General features: G+C 37.5%; 1 protein-coding gene across 4 annotated transcripts in view; it reads left to right on the top strand.

The window, feature by feature from the left end:
• Window positions 1-24,346, top strand: part of Trappc8 (trafficking protein particle complex subunit 8) — an 81,519-nt gene that overhangs the window by 33,268 nt on the left and 23,905 nt on the right. For 2 of the 4 annotated variants that reach the window (XM_075969242.1, XM_075969244.1), the window contains 12 exons: window positions 136-389; window positions 1,210-1,325; window positions 2,921-3,071; window positions 4,700-4,800; window positions 7,663-7,768; window positions 13,824-13,955; window positions 15,558-15,782; window positions 17,508-17,616; window positions 20,289-20,483; window positions 20,990-21,120; window positions 22,113-22,187; window positions 23,269-23,395. In XM_075969242.1, coding sequence (XP_075825357.1) covers window positions 136-389; window positions 1,210-1,325; window positions 2,921-3,071; window positions 4,700-4,800; window positions 7,663-7,768; window positions 13,824-13,955; window positions 15,558-15,782; window positions 17,508-17,616; window positions 20,289-20,483; window positions 20,990-21,120; window positions 22,113-22,187; window positions 23,269-23,395 — 1,722 coding nt within the window. The remainder of the gene's footprint in view (window positions 1-135; window positions 390-1,209; window positions 1,326-2,920; window positions 3,072-4,699; window positions 4,801-7,662; window positions 7,769-13,823; window positions 13,956-15,557; window positions 15,783-17,507; window positions 17,617-20,288; window positions 20,484-20,989; window positions 21,121-22,112; window positions 22,188-23,268; window positions 23,396-24,346) is intronic. The other 2 variants (XM_075969243.1, XM_075969245.1) reach the window with 1 other exon arrangement.

The raw sequence follows: 24,346 nt of genomic DNA on the forward strand, positions 1-24,346 counted from the left end.
ATGGGAAAATGTTAATGATATTTCATCTCAGATACACACAGAGGGAAATTTTGTCATTTTTTTACTTTAATAGTATGGTAGTTTTGTTACATTTTGTGTTGCGTTCTGAGAGTAAAAGAGAGATTTGTTTTTCAGTAGATGGTTTACCAAATAGCTTCAGAGTTCATCCACTTCAATTAGACCAATGCGGTGACCCTCCTAATACCGATGGCTCAGATAATACAAAGTCTGCTTCAGTGCGTGAAACCAAGAAAGCAAGTACTGGAGTGATTCGTGGTGCTTGTTTAACACTTACTGATCATGATAGAATTCGACAGTTTATACAAGAGTTTACATTCCGTGGCCTTTTGCCACATATAGAGAAAACAATTCGGCAGTTAAATGATCAGGTAAGACTTAAGTTTTTTTAGGTTATTAATCTTCAGATTAAGTCAGTGAGTTTAAGACTTTATTAAGTTTTGTTTTGTGTTTAAAGTTTTGTTTTGATTTTTGTTTTACAATAAGCTGTAAGAGCTACCTGAAGTCAGTATCAGTGATGAAGTTCTTTTTAACACTAGAGAAGCCTTATTTGTTTTCAGTTGGAATTTTTTCAGTTTTTTGGACAAATTATTTTTTAAGACTTAGCAGTTTTAATTTTATGTACATGAATGTTTTGCCTGCATGTATGTATATGTACCATTTCATATTTTCTGACCACAGAGGACATAAGAGGGATTGGATATCCTGGAACTGGTATAACAGGTAGTCCTTAGCCACCATATAGTTGCAGGAAACTGAGCTTGTGTTCTATGCAAGAGCAGCAAAGTGCTCTTAACTACCAAGCCAGTTTTACAGCCTGTACATTAGACATTAAAAAACAAAACAACTGTTTTTAGTTTTATTTTATGGATATGAGTGCTTTGCCTGCACATATGTATATGCATCATGTATGTACCTGGTCCCTGAAGAGATCAGAGGTGGGGTGTTGGATTTCCCAGAACTGGAGTTACAGTTGGTTGTCAGCCACTGTGTTGGTGCTGAGAGCTGAAGTCGGGTCCTCTTCAAGAAAAACAATTGCTTATATCTGCTGAGCCATTTTTGCAAACTCTAGTCGGTTTTTCAATTAGTGTTATTAAAATAATTGTTTACTTATTAGTAAAACAATTTTTTGTTTGTAGAAAATACTTTAAGCCTTTATATTTGTCAACATGTTTAAATATTTTTTTCTAGCTAATATCAAGGAAAGGTTTGAGTCGATCTCTGTTTTCTGCCACTAAGAAATGGTTTAGTGGCAGTAAAGTTCCAGAAAAGAGCATTAATGAGCTGAAAAATACATCTGGGTTGTTGTGAGTAAGATATCACTATATTTCATTCTACTGCATTTAACTTTGTCTTATGTTTAACTACAAAACAGTGGTTGTCTCTTTAGTTTCTTAATATTCATATTGGTCAAAACTTAATGATATCTAAGAAAGACACTAATTAAATTCTAATTTAAAAAATAACTAATTGTACATTTTTAGAAAAATATTTATTTTTATATGCATTAGTGTTTTGCCTGTATGTGTGTCTGTGTGAGAGTATCAGGTTCCCTAGAACTGGAGGTACAGACAGTTGTGAACTGCCATGTGGGTGCTGGGAATTGAATCCAGGTCCCCTGGAAGAGCAATCAGTGCTTAACTACTGAGCCATCTTTTCAGACCCTCTAATGGCACTTTTAAATCAAGTTATTTTTTTGAGATGAAGTCTGACTCTAAGCTCAGGATGGCTTGGGACTTGTAATAATCCTATTTCAGTTTCCTAGGTACTGGAATTACAGGTGTGAACTACTACCATGGCTGATTTATTGGACATTGGAAAATAAACTCTTCAGCCGAAAATACTACAGGCTCCCCCCATTGCTTTTAGTTGCTCACCAGAACTAAGACCTCATTGCTGTGATTACAGAACAATGAGAAAGTAAACTGGAACTGACCAGAACAGTTTCTTCCTAGTGGTTGGTTAGCTTTCATAATGCTAGAAGGTGATATATAGATTACTGGGGAAAAATTCATCAGTGAACTTCCTCAACAGAGAACTCTGGACATCACCTTAACCACCTGGTAGGCTGCATATGCCCACTGGTCCAATAGTGGCGTGTATATTACGGTGGTAACCAATTATTTTTAGATTGGATTTGACCTGCACCAGGAATGAATTTGTGGCTGCTGTACTATAATTCTGTCAACAAACCATGGCTAACGTGGTGGATAAGCAAAAAGAAACCTTAAAATAACTCAGAATGTCATTTTATTTCGGATCTGTTCTCTATTTGTAAGAAGATTCACTTAGATTTGGTATTCAGTACTAGCTCGTTTTTTTTGTCTGAAGTGCTTTGGTATATATGTATATATATACATGTGTATATATATGTGTGTGTATATATATGTGTGTATGTATGTATATATATATATAATATATATATATATATATATAAAGGCAATGCATTGCTGATTTGCCCCATTTGGCCTTCAGCTTGGAGCTTTTCTGCTTCAGGCTCCTATGTATGTGTCTGTGAACTACCATGCTGGGCTTCTCTGCCTACTGTTTTGAGACAAGGAATATATTTAGCAAGTTTTGTTTCTTATAAAATCTTGCTTTAATGGAAAGTGACACGAGTTTATTTTGATTTTTTTCTGAGTTGTATATAAATAAGTCACCTGATATTATTTATTTCATAACTTGTCCCTGGGGCAAATACTTGTCTGCAGTTGAGAAGCTTCCAGGGCTATAAATTAAACATTAATTAACATTTGGACTCCAAATAGTTTTGAGAATCATCCTTGAAGATAGGATTTTTGCAAAACAGATCAAATTATTTCATGTTCTGGGTAGTTGAACAGTTTACTAGACATTTTCTGTGTGGCCATTCTTTATAATATATTATTTCCTTATGTTCTAGGTATCCACCAGAAGCACCTGAGCTTCAAATAAGAAAAATGGCTGACTTGTGCTTTTTGGTGCAGCATTATGATTTGGCTTACAGTTGCTATCACACTGCAAAGAAGGATTTTCTTAATGATCAAGCGATGCTTTATGCAGCTGGAGCCTTGGTTGGTACTGTTTGTTTATTTTGTGGTGTTGTGTTGGGGACCAGCCTTGACACAAACACCTCTCACCAGGGTAGAGGCGTGGGGATTTAGAAAATAGTAAAGACTATGAAGACGCGAATGAAAGTAATAAAACGAGAAACATAGGATAGTATCAGGAGGGAACTCCATGAATACTGAAAATTTGCCTGTATTTAATTTCCAGCTGCTTAAAATACCCCTGACTCCAAAAAGTAGGAGTAAAATAAAAGACTGCAGTAACACGATACAAGGAAATGAACAGACCATGAAAGTCACGGGCTACCCTCATAGTTAAACATTCTGTTGCTAGAACAAAACAAATCACCCTAGTCTCACTCATGCCCTAGACCAAAATTCTGTAGGCCAACCATTTCCTGGGTGGAATTCAAAGTTCTCTCCATAAAGGGAACTGGAACTTAGTTGGGTTCTTAGACTTTTGTTTGAGGTAGAAGCACAATAACCTTGAAGGAACTAGAGGAAAGTTCCAACTCTGACTTCCATAGTTGAGTATCAAGCCCGGGACCTTGCATGGCTTAGAGAGTGGTCTGTGACTTGCTGAGCTGTATTCCCAAGTCTTTGATGCATTTCAGAAAATGAAAGTTGTCAACATTTTGTGCGTATGGACTTCCTCTCCACAGTAGTGTCTTCCCCGCTCCTTTCCTTCTTCCCCTTTGTACAGTTCTGGGACAGGTTTTACTTCCTCTTTCACCCTCCTGTTAGGAGCTCCTCTTCCTCTCAATCCCACCAGGAAGAAGTGTTTGGTATTCAGATTGTGTCCTCCAGCTGTGCTAAATTGTCCAACAAGCTATCTAGGTCACCTTCCAAGTTACCAGGTCCTGGTTTTGTTTGTGCTTGATTACACAGCTGAATAGGCTTCAGGACAATTGTTCCAAATCTGTTCCTTTCAGGTTTATTGCTTCTACAATAGCTTTTATAAACTACCGGTATTTTCAGCTATTAATGTATAATTTTATAATAAATATACCTTATTTTCCAGCACTAAACTCGCTTCTCATATAGATGATACCTTTGCTTAAATGTAATAGGTTTGAAATGTAGATTAAAGTAGGAAAATTGTACAGCCACATAGTGAGTGCAGTTTTATGTATGCGTGTAACAACATACCAAATATATGGTGATGTTTTTATAAAATTATTGCTTAAAACATTCTCACCTTCTAATGGCGTAGTCATTTTGGTTTATATAAGTACATTCTAATATCTTGGCAACAAAATTACTTCAGAACAAATTTATCAGGATTCACCTTTGTTACAGATATGTCAAGATACACCTTTAAATTATACATAACTCTGGGGTTTTTTTGTTTTCTGTTTTTGTTTTTTAAACAGGGCTCTGTTTAGCCTGCCTAGCCTAGAACTTACTGTATAGACCAGGCTAGCCTCAAACTTAGAGAGATCAGCCTGCCTCTGCCTCCTAAGGGCTGAGATTAAAGATGTGGAACATCACATCCTGCAAAGACCAGAATTTTAAGTCAAAACAAATATTCATTTGTTTTGAGTCAGCATTAAACTATGAAATTTATACATTTATGCTCTGAGATGTTTTAAGTTTACTGAGTGTTAAATATGCGACTGTTTTTCCTCCCTTAGGAAATGGCAGCAGTGTCGGCCTTTCTTCAGCCAGGAGCTCCTAGGCCATACCCTGCCCATTACATGGACACAGCAATTCAGACCTACAGGGATATCTGCAAGTAGGTGACCATAGTATTTACATTTTGCCTATTTTTGGGACAGAGTTGGTATTTATAAGTAGTTCTTTGTTTTTCATGCTTTAGATTCTCAAATGAAGTTAATTTAGTCAGAGACAAGTTGAAGGAAAGTAGTGCTTATCACCTTCTGGTTTCAGCTTCTAGCTGCCTTGCATTTGTGGGTGACAAGTTGATATATGTACCGTTGAGGCTCTGTGCTACATTGAGGGTAATTTTTATTGTGGGACATTTTTGATTTTACCTACTATTAAGGCAGAAATTAGCCATTTGAACTTTCCTTGTTAATTAGGCAAAAACATGAAGAGTCAAGTAATATAGACGTAGGGAAAAATGAGAAGTAGTGAGTACTATTAGAATTCTTAAAAGGCAACTGGACTGGCCAGAGTCCTCAGAAGGAAGTTCTTAGGTTATTTGGTAGGTAGGCTTTCATGCAGGGTGGCTAGGTTTTGTAGCCATGGGGACATTTCTAGAATTGAGTTATAGGAGTAAGTTTTCTCTATAGTTTTGCTGATAAAGGTCAGTTTGTGTATATGGAAAGCATTGGAGGATAGATAGGTTGGAGATAAATTGATATTAGAAACCTTAACTGTCATTTATTCTTCATTAAATAGAATTAAGGTTTATGTAGTACTAAATGAAAATTACTACATATTTGAGTAGACATTCATCATTATAAAAGCAAATTTTTAGTACATTAATCAAACTTGCTTTGTTTTGTTTTTTGAGACAAGGTTTCTTTGTGTAGCTTTGGAGCTTGTCCTGGAACTTGCTCTATAGACCAGGCTGGCCTCAAACTCACAGAGATCCACCAGTCTCTCTCTCCTGAATGCTGGGATTCAAGGAGTGCACCACCACCGCCTGACCAGACCTTTTTTTTTTTTTAAATAATGCTAGATTGAACCCATAACTTTACCCACTGAATTACATGCCTGATGTTTCTTTTGTAGAATAGATGCATTGGAAGACAGAGATAGAGAAATCACTTTGAGTCTCTATCATTCATGTAGAGGTAATAGTAATAGCAGAGCTTACTGTGGACCAGCATTCACAGGGCTGGCAAGATACCAGTGAGTAAAGATGGCTGCTGTCAAGCTTGACAACTTGAGTTGATCCCCTGGACCCACATAGTAGAGTAGAATTAACTCCTGAAACATGTCCTGACTTCCACATGAGTACTGTAATGACAAGTGCACTTGTGCCCCACATGTGCGTCCACACAAATAAATATAAAAAAAACACAAATAAAAATGTAATAATTTCTTTAAAAATTTAGCAATTTATAGAATTTAAAAACTGAGCCTTATGTGAGTTGTGAACATTGGAATCTTATCTTTTGTGTTCATTAAGGCAGACTTAACGTATTTAGGAATACCTACTTAAAAATGTAATTTGTGGAAAGTATGATAAATCAGCAAAGCATTTGTTTGTTTTGTGGGGTTTGGGTCTTATATATTCCAGGCTGGTTTGAACTTGCTATGTAGCTGAGGGTGATCTTAAATTTGTGATCCTCTGTCTCCACTTCTGGGGTGGCTAGGATCACATGTGTAAACTTTGGGACCTGCTCTTACTTTTTCTTTTTAAAAGACAGGGTCTCACTATGTAGCCCAGCATAGCTTGGAACTCAGCATGCTGGTCTTCCCCTCACAGAGATCCACCTACCTCTGCCTTTCACATTCTGGGATTAAAGACATGTGATATCATGTCTAGACTACAATACGTTTTGAGAGTAATAGTGCTCTCACCCAACATTTTTATTTATTTTATGTTTCTCTCAGTGGGTATGGGCATGCTATGACAAGGACAACTTGATGGGAGTCTGTTCTCTCCTCCACTTGTGAGCCACTGAAATCAAACTTAGGTCATTAGACTTTGTTGCAAGCAACTTTACCCACTGAGTTATCTTACTGCACCCCCTTTCTTGTGTACAAAAATTACTTTATTACAGTTGTTTTTAAAAAAACATTTCCTTTGCTACAATACAAAGGATACTGACAAACAAAATACTACATATAATTTGTTTTCACTGTCATGTTCTGAGAACTTGGTAATAGCTTTGCATGTATAATCTATACGATTGGTACAGATTATATATGAACTGTACGGTATGCAGGATCAGAAGAATACTGATACTACTGTACAATAGCCTTACCAGTTAGTGCTGTGGATCATTTCCACCAAAAGGAAAATGCACATCTGTAGTTACAGTTATCCTCTTTTTGGAGACAAAATCTTATAATGTAGCACAGATAGTCTTGAATTCATCATCATTCTCCTGTCTCAGCCTCCTAAGTGCTAGGATTGTAGGTGTGCACTGCTGTGTTCAGGCTTGCATGTGTTCTTACTTTAGAATTGTGTGATGAGAAAATGTTGTCTGGAGCTCTAGCATGTCATTTGCCAGGGAATAGAGATCATGAGGACAGACTTTTTTTTTAAAATCTTGATCATTTTATTAGAATTTGATAACAGTAACAGCAGGGGAGACAGACTGGAAACTATTGGAAGGAGACGAGGAAGAAATAATAGCCTTGCCTTTTGAGTTACGGTCCAAGAAAGCAGGCAAATTCACTTGTGGAGATTGACAAGCAGCTGTGTGGGTGTGGGGCTGGGTGGGCATAAGATGGGTTCTTAGAAAAAGTGAGAATGTAACATGCTAGGACTTTGACATGTATCCAAAGGGGCTAGAAAAAGGAGACGGGGACAGGCTTAGCTATGAAGCTCTGCAAGCAAGTCCGGGACAGACTTCTTGCTCAAAATCAGCTAGTGGACTCCTTGAATGCATGGTAATTTGGATGTGCTGAAGAATTACTGTGATGCTGATTATTCTCCTTGTCTGTTTTTGTTTAGGAATATGGTGTTGGCTGAAAGATGTGTGTTGCTTAGTGCCGAAATTTTAAAAAGTCAAAGCAAATACTCAGAGGCTGCAGCCCTTCTAATACGGTTGACAAGCGAGGTACTGGACTTGTAGTGTTTGACTTTCTTAGTGTGTAAAGAGGTAAAATTCCTAGCAGTTGCCCTGCCTCAGCCTTCTGAGTACTGGGATTCCAGTTATGAATACCATACTCAGCTAGTCTATCTTTTATAATTTGAACTTATTTATTGAAAATTATGTTTTTATATTTACTTTATGTTTATGAATATTTTGTATACATGTATGTATGTTCTTCATATGTGTGCCTGGTGCTCGCAGAATCAGAAGAACGTGTCAGATCCCCTGGAACTGGAGTTAACTAATGGTTATGAGTCTATGTGGGTACTGGAAACTGAACATTGGTTCTTTGCAAGAGCAACCAGTGCTCTTAATTACTGAATCATTTTGTAGCCCTAATTGAATTAATTTTGTTTCTGTAGTCTGTCTACCTTTCATTATTAACTAACCACAGCCATGCATATGACATCTTGTTTGATGTAAGTTCTGTGCTGTGTACCACTAAGACATGCATATGATTCAATCTTACATAAAACTGGTACTAACAAAATCACTACGTAATGTTTAATCTGTTTTTACTGATATGACCATTTAAAGAAAACCATTAAGCTTTAAAAATGCATCCAAAATAGATAAATCTAAAAGATGACTGGCCATACTAACCCACTCTTTGGATACATCCAAAGCATCTTAAATAATATATCAATTTAAATGATAAAAATAAATTTAAAACCTTTTACCCAGTACTTTTGTGACATGCTGTCGGCATCAATCTCTCCTTGCTCAGGAAGAGGGGCTTGCAGTATTTGAGGTGATTGTCTTCATCCATCTGTCACAGGATGACTGGCCATTGTTAGTGGGCTTCATGGAATTCTTATTCTCTGAAACATTCTTTTATTCATATCACAAAGGTCCCTCAATATGCCTACTAGTTTCATTTTAATTTCTGATTACTGCTACTGTGTATGTATGTGTGGTGGCACAGAGGCGGAGCTCAGAGTTGTTTGTGGAGTCAGGTCTCTCCTCTCCTTTATGTCAGTTTGATGGGTCCAGCTTAGGTGGCCAGGCTGTGACACTTGCCTGTGCCTGCTGAGCCGCTTCACTTGACCTCTACTGCCTTTTACATCACTGCTCTTCCTGCTTTGTCTCTGCCTGTGCTTCACATAGTTTGCTGATCATGTCCTTCAGGTGGGCCTTTCTTGTTCTCCACCTTGCTCTAAATGCTTCCTTTCTATTCTCTCATACACTACTGTAAAACTTGGCATCATATAGAAGTTGTGTTTATTCTTGAGGTTAGCCTTCTACTTTTTTTTCTTCTTTTTTTGAGCCATTTAGGGTTTGTATTACAGGCTGATCTGAACTGTGTCATTCCACAGTCCATGCTATCTTGGAACTCATTCCTCTTGCCTCTACCTTCTGAGTGTCAAGATTACAAAGAGGCATGAAACCACATCCTCTTAGATTTTACTTTTTTTTAAAGATTTAATTTTCTTTTTAAGTGTGTGTTTGTGTGTGTGTGTGTTTGTGTGTGTGTGTTCATGAAAGTGTAGTGCCTTCAGAGGCCAGAAGGTTTCAGATCCTCTGGAACTGGTACAGGCAGCTCAGCTGCCTAATATGGGTGCTGAGAATCAAACTCTGCAAAAGCAGTCCTCTTCTATGCCTTTAACTACTGATCTTGCCAGCCCATCTTTTGCATTTTTATCCTTAGTATTTAATACTGAGGTTTGCACATGACAATCTAGATATGTTTGTTAAGCTGAATGAATGCCTTTAAAAATATTTTTCTAAGATATTAGTGTCACATGTGAATTTAAAGTCTTTAGAAATTGGTATATGTGATGCAAAATATGCTTGTCAAGCTGAATAAATGCCTTTAAAGAGATTTCTCTGAGACATCTTACTGTCGTGTGTGATCTTTTTAGTGTTTATTAATTGATATATGTGATACATTGACCAATAAGCATGAACTGGTATGTCTTAAGTTATTGATGTATTGCTGTAAAGAGACACTGACCAAAGCCACACTTATAAAGGAAAGCATTTAACTGGGGGCTTGCTTAGAGTTTTTATAGGTTTAGTTGGTCCAGTATCATGACAGGGAGCATGGCAGCATTCAGGCAAGGTCTGAATCAATAGCTGAGAGCTACATCTTTATCCTTAGGTAGAGAGAGAGAGAAATTCTGGTCCTCAGGTGAGCTTTTTGAAGCTCCTAGCCCACCCCTAGCCCAAACTTCCAACAGTATTGAACCTCCCAACCTCTCGAATCCTTCTCGAATAGTGCCACTCCCTGGTGACTTAAGCATTCAAATATATGCGCCTATGGTGGCTTTTCTTATTTAAACCACCACATTATGTCAGGGCATAAGCTGTTTTTAGTGTTGAATCTAGCCTCTGTGTTCAGACTCTTATTTTAATAACTAATCTGATTTTGATTTTGAATACTATGCTGTTTTTCAACCTAGAGTGTACAAAGTGATACATCCTAGAGTGTATCAAAGAGTGTACAAAGAATTTATGATCCAGGAGTTACTATAGAATTTTGTTGTTTTTGTTTTTTTAACCTTGTTTAAATATGTTTGCCTTTCTATCCATATATATGAAAAATTTCTTTAGAGCACATTCTTCTGATTATATTTAACCTTGTTATTTGTTTTTAGCGTTGCTTTCTCAAATTTAGTTGATTTGTCATTTATTGCTTTAGGGCATGGGTAGGAGCAGGTTCTAGTAATGTTTTCCCAGAATTATGAATTTGCAGTGATCTGTTGGGCTTTTCTTCTCGCTCTTCCCCCCCCCCCCCCCCCGCCCCCGCGCCTTTTTTTTTTTTTTTTTTTTTTTGCTGGCTACCTTTACTAAGAGAATCATTTCGTCCTGGAATGCTGGCACATAAGTCCTGAAAGAAATTCCTAGAAATGTGCAGGGATTCTTTGACGTTTCCAAGCACTGGTTGGGATGTTCAAGGTCACCCAGTAGGCCGGCAGGAGGCAGCTAGGAACTCCTAGGAACTCCGCATAGGCATAGTGTTCTCCCGCCCACCCATCCTAGGTGTGGTCCTGGGTGCCAGCAGCCTCCACAGAAAAAGCTGCTCTCCACCAACCCAGTCCCCAAACCCCCAGCCCTTCTGCTGCACCGACATGGCCTAGCCCAGCAACCACCTTCTCATGGTTCCCCCACACAGGCCCTCTGCCAGCTAGGCTCCACCGCTGGGAAGGTCCAACAACAGTCGACCCACCCCTCCACCGAGGGACCCAGCTGTCTGGCCTCCTTGCCTCCCAGCCACCTTTCCTCCTGTCTATGGCATTGAACTCAGTCTCATAAATGATGTCCCACTGAACTATATTTCCAGTCCCTCCCAAATATATTTGTTAAAAATAACTTGATTTTTAATTGCATTTTTTATTCTGCTGTTTTTGCGTGTGTGTATGTGTTTAGTACACATATCATGACATTCATAAGGAGGTCAGAGGACAAGTTAGTAGAGTTATTCTTTCCACCTTTAAATGTATTCTGGGGAATAAACTCTGGTTGTCAGTGGTTGGCGGCTTTTCTTTTCTTATAAACTGATAAACCAATCTCATCGAGCCCTTCTTTGTAATAACTTGATAATAAAGATTTGAAAATCTTAGTATGTTTGAAGCCAGTAGTCTAATTTTATTTTAGCTTAATTAACTCGTGATATGGACTTAAGATCTGATCTTTCTTGAATTTCTCAGTCCTGTGGTGTTAAATTTGAGAATGCTGAGTTTAATTATGTGGGTCCTTAACTGGACTGTACATTGAGTCATCAAAAACTATTACAGATTTCTAGAGAGCATCCTTTATGTAAGATATCTAGGATTGGTACCTATACAAGTTTTGCAGGTGAATGAGAGAGAAAAAGGGAGGGGGGGAGAGAGAGAGAGAGAGAATGTATGAATGTATGTGTGTGTACATCACAGTCCAGAATTGCTGGATTTCCCTGGAGCTTGAGTTACAGTTAGAGTTGGTTGTGAACTTCCTGACATGGGTACTAGGAATTGTACTGAGGGTTCTCTGTAAGAGCAGTACACACTCTTAACTGTTGAGCCATCTCTCTGGCTCCATAAACCTGAATTCTTAACCTCCATTGATAAGAACATTTATTTGTAATATGTTTTTGGCAGCAATTTGTCTGCAGTGATTAGAATTTGAAATACCTGCATAATTTTCATTAATGTCTTATTTCTACTTCCAGAAATTTGTGTAATAAAAGTATTTAAATAATTATTGATTATTTAGTAATTTAATAATTATTTTTATGACTGAGTGTGGTAGCACTCAAGAGACAAGATGCAGGATGACTGTGGGTTTAAGACCAGCTGGGACTGTCCAGAGTCCTAGATCAGCCATAAGTTACTTAGTCACTTCTTGTCTCAAGAAGAGCAGGAACTTAGCTCAATGGTAGAACACTTGACCTGGTTCAGTTCCCAGCAGTACATGCACCTATACATGTACACGTGCACACATGGAAATTATTCTTACTGAGTATCTTTTTTGGTAGTAGCAAAGAAAAAACAATGTATGATTAATTGGTGACTATAAGTTAATGATGTTTTTACATATTGGAATGTAGTGCTTATTTAAAAGAAATAAAAGAACTACCACATGTTTATAAAAATGTATGTTTTTTATACATGTATGTTAGGCACATAAGCCCTCATATATGGAAAGAGAAACTGAGCAAACAGCACGATGTTTGCTTTTTTGTTTTTTTGTACAGTTAGTTAAAATAAAGAAATACATTTATATGGGAGAATGGAAGTATGGCTCTGGGGTTAAAAGCAACCTGAGTTTGGTTTCCAGCTCCAATGTTGGGCAAATGATGCCTCTGCCTCCATTGCTGGCACTTTTGCACATAGCCACACACACATACCCATATTTGTATTTTAATAATTTTTTTTACAAAAGCTTGTCCTGAAAACCTAAAAATGTAATCTCCTAAGATTATATAATTAATTGACTTGCATTCTCCCTAGAACCATTTGTTAATTATATACTCCTGTTATTTCTTTCCACCAGCTTTTGAATATGAATTCTTAGAGCAGATATTTGAACATTTAGTTTTACCTTAAAGTAATGATAGCTGCTGTCTGCTGTGTGTTGTGCATGGTCTACTCAGATCTGCTGCTTCTCTGAAAAGACTGCTGCAAAGACAGTTTATAATAGTGGTCTGTTTGATGTAACTAATTTGTTGAAACAATTGTATTTAAAAGTCAATGTTTTCTGTTTTCAACTTTCCCTGGGGAAAATAATGGCAGCAGAACACATGGAAGGGCCTGGTAAGTTCAGCTTGAGGCTGAGGACCTAGAGAAAGTGTTGAAGGAAAAGTTGATTCTTAATCAGCAACCTTCATTTTCTCCCTAAACCCTGAAGTGTTGTTTACCAAGAGGGGATGCAGTGAGCATGAGTTGTTCCAGCTACTGGGCAGTCAGGGTCAGGCAAATGGGAGCTACTTGCATTTTCCTGATTTACAAAGAGCCTGTGAAAAACTCCTTGCTGCAGGGCTAGCCTTCTGAACTTTTTAATGAAAAGCAGGCATTGGTTCTTTAGTATTACAGTAAAAATTGAGAATCCTTTAAATAAATGTTCTTTAAAGAGTATAAAGTCATAAATTAGCTTACATAATAATCTACACATAATCTAATCTATATTCTTTGGGAAGGGGTGCACATTAAATATGCTATTAGTCACCAGGTAATAGCTAGGGCAAACTAGGTTTATAGAACTATTTTTCTGTGTTTTATGTTTTTTAGTTGATCTTTAATTAGAATACCTGTATTCAGGTCTCAGTTTTACTGCTCAGAAGGAATTGAAGTTATTTAGAAATTTATTATACACTATACATCCTAATTGGCCATTTGGATTTATTGAAAGGAACAACCTTATTAGAAGTCTTTTTAAACAAAATATGTGCTATTTAGAGAAAGAATTGAGATTGGCTGACGCTTTTATCTCTGCCCTCTTCTTCTCCAGGCTACGCTGACTGTGTTGTATACCAGGAGACAGAAGCTTTCTGAGCAGCTCCTTTGTGACACTAACTATCCTTCCGTTTGCACATTCACAGGATTCTGATCTCCGAAGTGCACTTCTTTTGGAGCAGGCTGCACATTGCTTCATAAACATGAAGAGCCCCATGGTTAGAAAATATGCTTTTCACATGATCCTGGCAGGCCATCGGTTTAGTAAAGCAGGGCAGGTGAGCATATTTCCTTTTAAGAGGTTGTTGCAGCTGGAAAGATGCAGCTTTTGCTGTTTCTTCAGATGACCTGAGTTGGGATCCCAGCACCCATGCTGAATAATTCACAGCTGCCTGTAACTCCAGCTGCAGAGGATCTGATACTTTTTTGTGGAATACCAGGGTGCCTGCCCTCATGTGTGACCACAAACCCGTATGTGCATACATAATTAAAAGTAAAAACCAATCTTTTTTAAAAGGTTATTTTTTCATTCTTTTTCATTTCTTTATAAAGTGTATTCTGGTCAGTTTTGTTGTTTTTGAGACAGGCTCATACAGTGTAGCCCTGGCTGACCTCATACTCAAGAGTTCTGCCTGTCTCGGCGTCCTAAGTACTGAGATTCTTGTCATATTTTTGTATGTTTATTTCTTTATTTTTTTTGTGTGTGTACCCATGTGTGGGCCTCATTCTCAGAGTTCTCCCCGTCTCTGCCTCCTAAGTGCTGAGATTCTTGTCATATTTTTGTATGTTTATTTCTTTCTTTCTTTATTTTTTTTTGTGTATACCCATGTGTGGAGTCATACAACTGGGTAGGCTTAGTTCTCATCCTTCTACAGTGTGAGCCCTCTGGGTTCAAATTCTAATTTTCAGGCTTGGTGGCAAATCTTTACCTTCTGATGACTCTTGTCTTCCCCCACTTGCCAGCCTTTTATATTCAATCCTAAAATTAAAATAAAGTCTGCTTTTAAATATTTTTTTTTTTTTTTTTGGTAAAGATGTGAGATTTGGATTTAGACAGATGCAGGCTTAAATCTTGATGTTTTAAACAGCCTGATTTTGGTTATTTTTCTGTGCCTCAGTTTTGGTTTTTAATTTTTCATTTATTAGTGTGTGTTTGTGTGTGTGTGTGTGTGTGTGTGTGTGTGTGTGTGTGCGCGCGCGCGTGTGTGTGTGTGCGCTCACATGGTATTATATGCCTTTGGAGGTCATAGTACACTTCTTTGGAGTCAGTCTTCTCCTGTCACTTTGTGGAGTTTGGGGATTGAACTCAGACCATTAGGCTGGCATGCAAGTGTCTCTATTCCTTGACCAGTCAATCTCACTGGCCCTCTGTCTTTTTTTTATTCAGTATAGGACCCAAACCTTATGGGATGGTACCCTTATATTCGGGGTGGGTCTTCCCTCCCCAGTTAAAGCTTCCTGGAAACAACCTCACAGATATTACCAAAGGTGTGTTTCCATGGTGATTTTAGATCCAATCAGATTGACACTGATGACTATTATATATTACTTGTTTACAGAAAGAATTTGAAATAAATAAAGCAAAATTGAGCAGTGAACATTTTCCTCAAAAGTTAATCTCAGAGAAATAAGGGGTGGGTGTAAGAATATACAAAAACATATGCACACTCACACTGTGGATGGCTGAGGAAACCTGTGTTTCCACATAGAATTGTGTAATTGTGAGATCATCTTAATTGTTAGCTTCATTTTCTTTATCATATTCTCTGTAGTGGGTAAAAGGCAGCTACCTGTTTATACTTGTCTATGTCTGTTTATGTCTATTTTCTCCAATTCAAGATAAGTTTAAAATATAATACGTTTCATTTATTTTCTTACAGAAAAAGCACGCTTTGCGCTGCTATTGTCAAGCCATGCAAGTTTACAAAGGAAAAGGCTGGTCTCTGGCAGAGGATCACATCAACTTTACCATTGGGCGCCAGTCCTATACTCTGAGGCAGCTGGACAATGCTGTGTCTGCTTTCAGGCACATTTTAATCAATGAGAGCAAACAGTCTGCTGCTCAGCAAGGGGCCTTTCTCAGAGAATATCTTTATGTTTACAAGGTAAGTGCTTCTTTTAGGAATAAACATTAAAACTTCTTAAATTATTATTTTCAGGAAAAAGCCTGTTTACCACTAGTCCCTAGAGTATAATTAAATGGTTTTATTGCAGAGTATGTAATTAGCTGTCATAAAAAATCATGAAAGGTTTCTTGGTTATAGCTCTGTACTGCATGGCCCTTACATAGTTTTTAAAAAAAGAATTTTAATATTCCAGTAAATATGGTTTTGTGGCTTTTCTTTTAAAAAAAATGTTTGTAATTAAGATAGTCCCCCTTTCCTTCTCCTTGAAGCCTCTTTTTTTTAATTTTTTTAATTTAACTTTTATCTATCTATCTACCTACCTACCTACCTACCTACCTACCTACCTACCTACCTACCTACATGATGTGTTTGGTTGTTTTGCCTGCATGTCTGTCCTTTATATCTGTTCCTGATGCCTACAGAGGCCATAAGAAGTGTTGAATCCCCTGGGACAGGAGACTTAGATAGTTGTGAGTCACCATGTTGGTGCTGGGAATCAAACTCCGGTCCTCTGGAAGAGGAGTCAGTGCTCTTTGCTGCTGAGCTATCTATCTCTTCAGCACCCTCCCACCCCCTTCTTTTGAGATAGGTCTCACTCTTTAGCCAGGCTGGCCTCAGACTCTTCACCCTCCTACCTTAGCCTTACGAGCACTGTATTACAGGTGCACACCATCCACACATGGCTTTAATTTATAACTGTTTTTGAAATCTTTACAAGAAATGCTTTAAGATTTCTGGATCACCTTTTTGGTTTTGTTTTGTTTTGTTTTGTTTTGTTTTGTTTTGTTTTGTTTTGTTTTGTTTTGAGCCAGGGTATCATAGCCCAGGCTGGTCTAGAATTCTCTGGGTATCTGAACATGGATTTGAACTCTTGATCCTCCAGCTTCTTTACTTCCCCAGTGCTGGATTGTGGCCATGTGCTAGGCCTATTTTATCATGTTTTTAAAGGATTGCAACAAAATAAACAAATTAATGGATTTAACAAAATAATGGATCCTCCTACTATCCTTAGATGCATGTGCTCCTGATAAAAGTTGAGGTGTGGATTTGTAGCAAGTGTTGTACTGTAATCTAGGTGGATAGAAACCACAGATCACTGTTGGATGGGAAATTTAGGATTTTTTTTTATCTTCCTCACAGAAAGCAACTGCTTTTTTAGAGTCATTAATTTGACCAGTTAAAAATTGGGCAGATGGGATGCTATAATGACTCAACAAGAAGCAAAGGTTACACTAAAGTGCCATTTGAAAGTTTAACATGCAACTAAACAAAAAGCTTAACTAGTTGAGTACTCTTCAGGAAGATTCTATTTTAAAACTTAATACTGCGAATTAAAACCAGGGCCCTATGCCTGCTGGGTGAGCACTCTACCACTCAGCTATCTTCACGGCCTTTTAGTTTTTGATCTGAGTTGCTCAGGCTAGCTTTATATTTGTTCTGAGGCCGAGGCTTCCGATTACCTGGAGTTAGTTATAGGTCTGTGCCATTGGTTCTGGCTAGGAAGGTTCTCTAGAAGTAGAGTAAATAATGTCTGAAGTTCTCAATTGTAATCTTTTATGACTCTGATGTAGCATATAAACTAGTATTCGTATGTCTAAATTTTCTTGCATAACATTTTCATACCTGTGCATTAAAAATTAGGAAACATGAAAAAATGTAGTTTCCTTAAAAACTATTTTTTTCCTTGTGTTGTGTTTCTCCCAGAATGTAAATCAGCTGTCACCAGATGGCCCTTTACCACAGCTTCCCTTACCATACATTAACAGTTCAGCAACACGGGTTTTCTTTGGCCATGACAGACGACCAGCAGATGGTTAGTAAACTCTCACTTGCCTAGTTACCTAATGATTATTTCTTTGAAATGTTCTGTCGCCAGTTAGAAATTGTTACGCAGTTGGATATTTGAAAATAGCTTTATGCTGCTTCATCTATTGTCCAGTCGTTAAATTATAATCACTACATTATTGCTTTTCTTTCCAGTCCAAAAACTAAAAATAATAAAGACCAAACAGTCTGGATTCCTTACAGAAGCTTTTCTCACTCAAGAAGTGCTCATCACTGTACCACCTTGGCAAGCATTTTAATACTATAAATACTCAATTTGGTGCATATAAAGCACCTTTAATTACAGCATTTATTCCCTTGCTGTAGCTACTGATTTTAGTTTTTTGCTTATATAAAACCATATTGTGATAAATATGTGTATATAACTTAGTTTTTAATTGATTCTTTTTTTTTTTCTGTCCTGATAAAAGGTTCCCAAGCTAGCTGGAACCAGTCTGGTCTTGAACTTGGAGTAAGCCTTCTGCCTCTGTTTCTTAAGTGTAGGTTATAGCTGTGCACCACCACAGTTTAGGTTCTTTAACTTTGTTATTATGAAAACATACATAGAAGCAGAGAACATGGTTTGCTTCTCTGCTTGTTTTTTTGTTTTGTTTTGTTTTTTGTTTTAATGTTTTTGAGACAGGGTTCCTGGAGTCCAGGCTAGCCTCAGACTTACTTTGTACCTTAAGATGTCCTTGAGCCTATCCTTTGCCTCCTCCCAAGTACTGGGATTACAGTGTCACCATGCTTAATTTTATATTGTTCTGGGGACCAAATTTAGGGCTTTGAATGTGCCAGGCAAATACCCTCTAACTAAGCTACACCACCACCCCTTTTAAATATACATAGGATCTTTTCCTCGGGTTTGAAGCCTGAAACAGCATTCACTATTTGTATTTCTCCTTCAAATCTAATTTGGTGGGTTTTTTTAAAATCAACTTTTGTAGCAAAAGTATTTTGATATATTTACATAAGAATATATACTGCAGGGTCTGAATGAACTACTTCTACATGTTTAACTTTAGATAATGGAACATAATGTTGAGTGGGAAAAAAATCATTTGTAGCTTGAATTTGAAATACAGAAACCAATTCCATACATTGTTTATGTGTATACTTCTGAAAGTTTATAAGAAAAATATGCAAACATGTCTGAAAGTGATACTAGCAGAGGTAATGGGGATGTTAGGATTGGAAGGAGTGCAGAAAGGGCATTGACTTTGGTTGTGATGTTCTTTTTGTAAACAATAAAATAAAGTCAACTCATGAGATGAAAGTTGACTTAAAATTTGTTGTAGGAGCTGCGGGCCTCTTCCCACAGTCCGGCTCCCAGCCGCTTGGCTAGCTTATGCCCCAAAATAACAACACACAAATTGTATTCATTTAAACACTGCCTGGCCCATTAGCTCTAGCTTCTTACTGGCTAATTCTTACATCTTGATTACCCATTTCTATTGATGTGTGTGCACCAGTCTTACCGGGAAAGATTCAGCATGTCTGACCTGGCAGCTTGCTTCATTGCGTCTGCCCTGGCTATGAGCGGCATGGCGTCTTACCTCACTTCCTCCCAGCATTCTGTTCTGTTTACTCCACCCACCTATGTTCTAACCTATGAGGCCAAGCAGTTTCCTTATTAATTAACCAATGACCTTTCTCCATCAAAAATTTTTTAAGGTATGACTTTGACTTGATGGCTCAAGTGGTAATGGTACTTGCTTCAGTGCCTGCCGCCCTGAGTTCAGTCCCGGAGAGCCATGTGGTGGGAGGGGAAAACTGGTGCCTAAAAGTTGTCCTCTGACCTCCACATTTGTGCCAAGTATACATTCCCCATGTGAGTAAGTAAATAAATGTAATAAAAATTGTTAAGATACAAGCAATGGGACTGCAAAAATAGCTCAGTAGTTAAGAGCACTGGTTTCTCTTCCAGAGGACCCGAGTTCAAGTCCCAGAACCCACCTGGCAGTTTACAACCTTATGTAATTCCAGTTCTTGGGGTTCTAAAACCTTCTTACCTCCACGTGCCAGGCACATAAGTGGTACACAGACGAACAAGCAGGCAAAGCACCCATAGACATAAAATAAAAATATTCAGATTAAAAAACAAAAAGTTATGCAGTGGTAGCACATGCTAATTCTAGCTCTCTGGAGGCAGAGGTAGTTTACTGATTGAGCTCCAGGACCACCAGTGCTACACAGAGAAACCTTATCTTGAAAAAGTCCATACCTTTAATCTCAGCACTTGGGAAGTGGAGGCAGGAAGATGTTTCACTTCATCTTTAAGTTACATAGCTTGTTCAAGGCTTGCCTGAGTTAGATGAGCCACTAATCAAAAACAAAATTTTCATCTATAACCAATGTTTGATTTATTTTTCTGTATGTTGAAATATTTTATGTAAAAATTGTGGAGTTTAGGGAAAATAATATTTCAAAACCAGGAAGAAAAAGATATCGGTATTAGATCAAAGTTATTGTTAGGTCAGGACTACTGAGTAGATATTTGTATATCAGAGAATTAGAAATTGGGCAAGAGTACATGTATATGTTGTGTGTATAATTATTTGGATACCTCTAGTTCTTATTTAAAGTGTTTTATATGAGGCACATGTTCATCATGTATCTAAATGTGAAATTTGCTTTCTTATTCTTTTTTTCTTTTTAAAGGTGAAAAACAAGCAGCTACTCATATCAGTCTTGATCAAGAATATGACGCTGAATCATCCCAACAGTGGCGAGAACTTGAGGAGCATGTTGTGGCTGTGGCTAATAAAGGGATAATTCCATCCAGTTTCTACCCCACACAGTATTGTTTGAACAGTTACTCTGATAACTCCAGATTTCCACTTGCAGTTGTAGAAGGTGGTGTAATTGAACTTAAAAATGTTTTATGTGTATGAATGTTTTGCATGCATGTGTGTATACACACCTTATGTGTGCCTACTGTTCCTGGGAGGTAGAAGAGGAGGATGAATCTGCTGGAATTGGAGTTAGAGATGAGCTGCCTTGTAGGTTTTATGCAAGACCAGCAAGTGATCTTAACCATTCTCCAGCCCAATATTTAAATGTATATTCATGACTTTTTGTTCTGTTTGGAGCAAGTTCCCGATAGTTTATGATCTGCCACATTACTGGACTCCATGGGCACAAAGATCACTTAGTATGTACTAAGCATTTGTAAGCAAGTGGTGAAGCTCTATTGTCCATGTATGTGGTGCTGGAGTACCAAGAGAGTGACATTAGGGACATCCAAGTCATTTCCGAACTGATTGAATATGGTGACAAAGACAGTCTAGGCAAAAAACACTGAAGATCTGTCGAGAGACAGTGTCAGGTTTACAAAGTAAATGTATACTTTTCTTTTGTAGAGCCAATTACAGTGGAAGTGGCTTTTAGAAACCCTTTAAAAGTTCCACTTTTGCTATCTGATTTGTCGTTGCTGTGGAAGTTTCAGCCTAAAGATGTCAATGGGAAAGACATTGAAAGAGTCAGAGAACGAGTAAGTTACTAACAGGCGTCTGTGATGTGCATGTCTCAGCTACAGCCCAACATTCTGCTGCTGTCTTACTCTTTTCTCCACTTGCGTATAAAAACCACATGTAGTTGGGCGGTGGTGGCTCACGACTTTAATCCCAGCACTCAGGAAGCAGAGGCAGACAGATCTGCGTGAGTTCGAGGCTAGCCTGGTCTGCAAGAGCTAGGTCCAGGACAGGCTCCAAAGCTACAGAGAAACCCTGTCTGAAAATACCAAAAAAAAAAGGTGGGGGGGAGGAAAAAACAAAAACAAAAAACCATTTGCTTACTCTTGAAATGCAAGAATAGAGAAAAATAGGATCTTAAAACTATCTTCCTTTTATTTAGAAGTAACTACATTAACATCTTGTTGTTTATCTTTACATTGATTTTTAATTTTTATGGTTTTTTTCATGTTTTACATTTCCTTCTACTTTTCATGTTGCTTTGCTTATTTATGTTGCTTGGTATGTGTTTTCTAGTGTTAATATGTTGAATACCTCCTCTTTATGTTAACTGTTATGAATGAACCATAGACTGTGGTCATTTACTAGTTGGTTCGAAGGTCTCCATGTTCACTATCACAGTAATTCTATGGTGAATTTTTAAATTTAAACTGTGGTAGAATTTTGGGTAAAACCTATGACCATTTGTGTGTTAAGTAAGCCACACCCACGTAGCCTATGGTATTTTTATGCAAAGCTTTTAAGTAATTATTTTGGCCTTTGTTAACTGTGAGCAGCTGAACTTCTCTTGGGGTCTTGTCCTCTTGCTGCCTTCATCTTTGCATAGATCACTTTAGTTGAGTCAGGCTGAACAAAAAGTGGGGGTGAAAAACACATTTCACAGAGCTTAACCCAGAGACACTAGCTTCAGTTAATGTTACTCTTTGTAAATTTGGCCAGTGAGATGTTAATGATTTGTTATTTTGTTCATTTGTATGTATATTTTTTTAAAAAACTATAATTTGTTCTTTAGGTTGCAGGTGAACCTGAAATGATTGGAACTGAAGTTATTTCAGAATTCTTAATTAACAGTGAAGAATCTAAAGTGGTAATTGTTTTAATTGTTTTTCTGTCTTTTGCCTTTCTAAGCTTGTAAACTGAAAACAGAATGTAAAAGATCAGCCCAGTTCTTTAAATGTTACATATTTTAGCTTTTTTAAGTCTAAATTTTGAAATATTAGAGAACTGGAATTGCTCCAAAGAAATCAGTAGAAAAGTTTGTCTTTAAGTTTCCAGAGAAGCCAGGTACAACGTTTTACTGCTTCTTAGGATTAGTATGGCAAATGTACAGGCACTTAGGTGTGCATATTTATTTGGTTATTTATTGAGACAGGGTCTCACTGTGTAGCCTTGGCTGTCCTGGAGCTCAGAGTGTAGCCCTGACTGGCCTGGAACTCACTCCCTTGAACTCACAGAAATTGCCTGCCTCTTTCTCTCCCTCAAGTGTAGGGATTAAAGTGTATGCCACCACACCCAGCCCAGAGTCGGTTTGTGGTTTTTGTTTTAAATTAAAAGTGTTTTTTAGGGCTGGGATGTTTTTAATGTGTGCAAAGCCAATATTATAAAAGAAATTGTATTTTGAGAATCAGGACATAATTTTTGATTTGTTTTTTTTGTCTGACATGGTGGTGTATGACTTTATTCCCATCACTCAGAAAGCAGAGACAGGTAGATCTCTTTGAGTTTAAGGTCATCGTGGTCTACATAGCAAGACTAGCCAGAGCTACATAGTGAGACCCTATCTCAATAACAAAACCAAACAAAAGCCCAAAACAATTACTGAATTTACAGATCTTCTTTAAGGATGATGTTTTTCATACTTAAACAGCAGGGGAGATCACCACAACAAAGAAAATGATTTCCAAGGGGCAAGCTCTTTCATTGCACTTGGGATTTCCCCAATTGGGGGAAACTCCACTCCATACTTTGTGACAGGTGGTGGACTGTATACATGCTTTTCCCTGAAGTAAAAATTAAAATTAAAAAAAAGAAAATTACTTTTCCTTAAGAAACATTGTCATTTTAAAAGTTTAGATCATGAGTTAATTCTGCAACATTCCAAAATTGAGGTACTGTGCTATTTAAGATCCTATGAAAACATAATAAGAATGACTTCAATATTTCCATAGGCAAGACTGAAGCTCTTTCCCCATCACATAGGGGAGCTGCACATTCTGGGAGTTGTGTATAATCTTGGCACTATTCAGGGCTCCGTGACAGTAGATGGCATTGGTGCTCTTCCTGGATGTCACACAGGTAAAGCTATAGCATCTATAATCAGTTAGAAAAGTAACTCTTAAACCATCCCATAGAATACAGTGAATGAGTAGAGTTTTTTTCTAAATAGGTCTAATGTGCCTTTCAAGCATATCTAGCCTTTTGACATTGCCCATGTTACATTGTCATCTAAAAAGTTCCTATTTGAGAACTGCAGTCAAATTACAAAAGAATGTTGCCAAGAAAAATCTCATAATATTTTAATGTGTTGGACTGCAAGTTGGACACGCTTGCCATATAATGACATCTAGATATGAATAAGCATATGTAATTTAGATTATTCTAACTTCTGGCATAGATTCAAAGGTAAGGGATTTTATTCCCTTGATTAAAATTTTTGTTATTGATCTCAATTTAGTAAATTGTGACTAAATATGTTACACTTGTTGAAATATCTGCTGCCAATACAAAACAACCTTCATATATTTTGTTTTTAATATTTTCTTTCTATAAAACAACATACTAAAGCCAGTTTTCCTCAGTCTTTGGATATTAAATATTCAAAGCCACCTGTGGCAGTACATGTCAGTAATCCCAGCTACTTGGGAAGCTAAGACAGGAGAATTATAAAAATAGCCTAAGCAGTTTAGCCAGACAATGTTTCAGAATAAAATTTGGGCTATTGGTGTAGCTCCCTAGTAGTACATCTGCCTAGCATGAGGTCCCAGGTTCAGTCTTCAGTACTACTGACAAAGAACAAAACAACTGGGGGAAAAAATCACTTGAAATATTGTTTCTATACCAAAAGTAGCAGAGTTAGTTTTAAGCTGAGATTCTTGGTGCCCTAAATAGTATTCTCTGCAGACTTTGATGAAAGCTAAAGATACATACTTGTACTTTACATGGTTTGGTGGGTTTTGTTTGTTTGGTTTTTAAATAATTTGGAGAACTCTACAAGATCCCAATATTGCTTTATAATTAATGTATAGC

This window comes from Microtus pennsylvanicus, chromosome 4 (genome assembly GCF_037038515.1).
Source record: "Microtus pennsylvanicus isolate mMicPen1 chromosome 4, mMicPen1.hap1, whole genome shotgun sequence".
Taxonomy (NCBI): Eukaryota; Metazoa; Chordata; class Mammalia; order Rodentia; family Cricetidae; genus Microtus; species Microtus pennsylvanicus.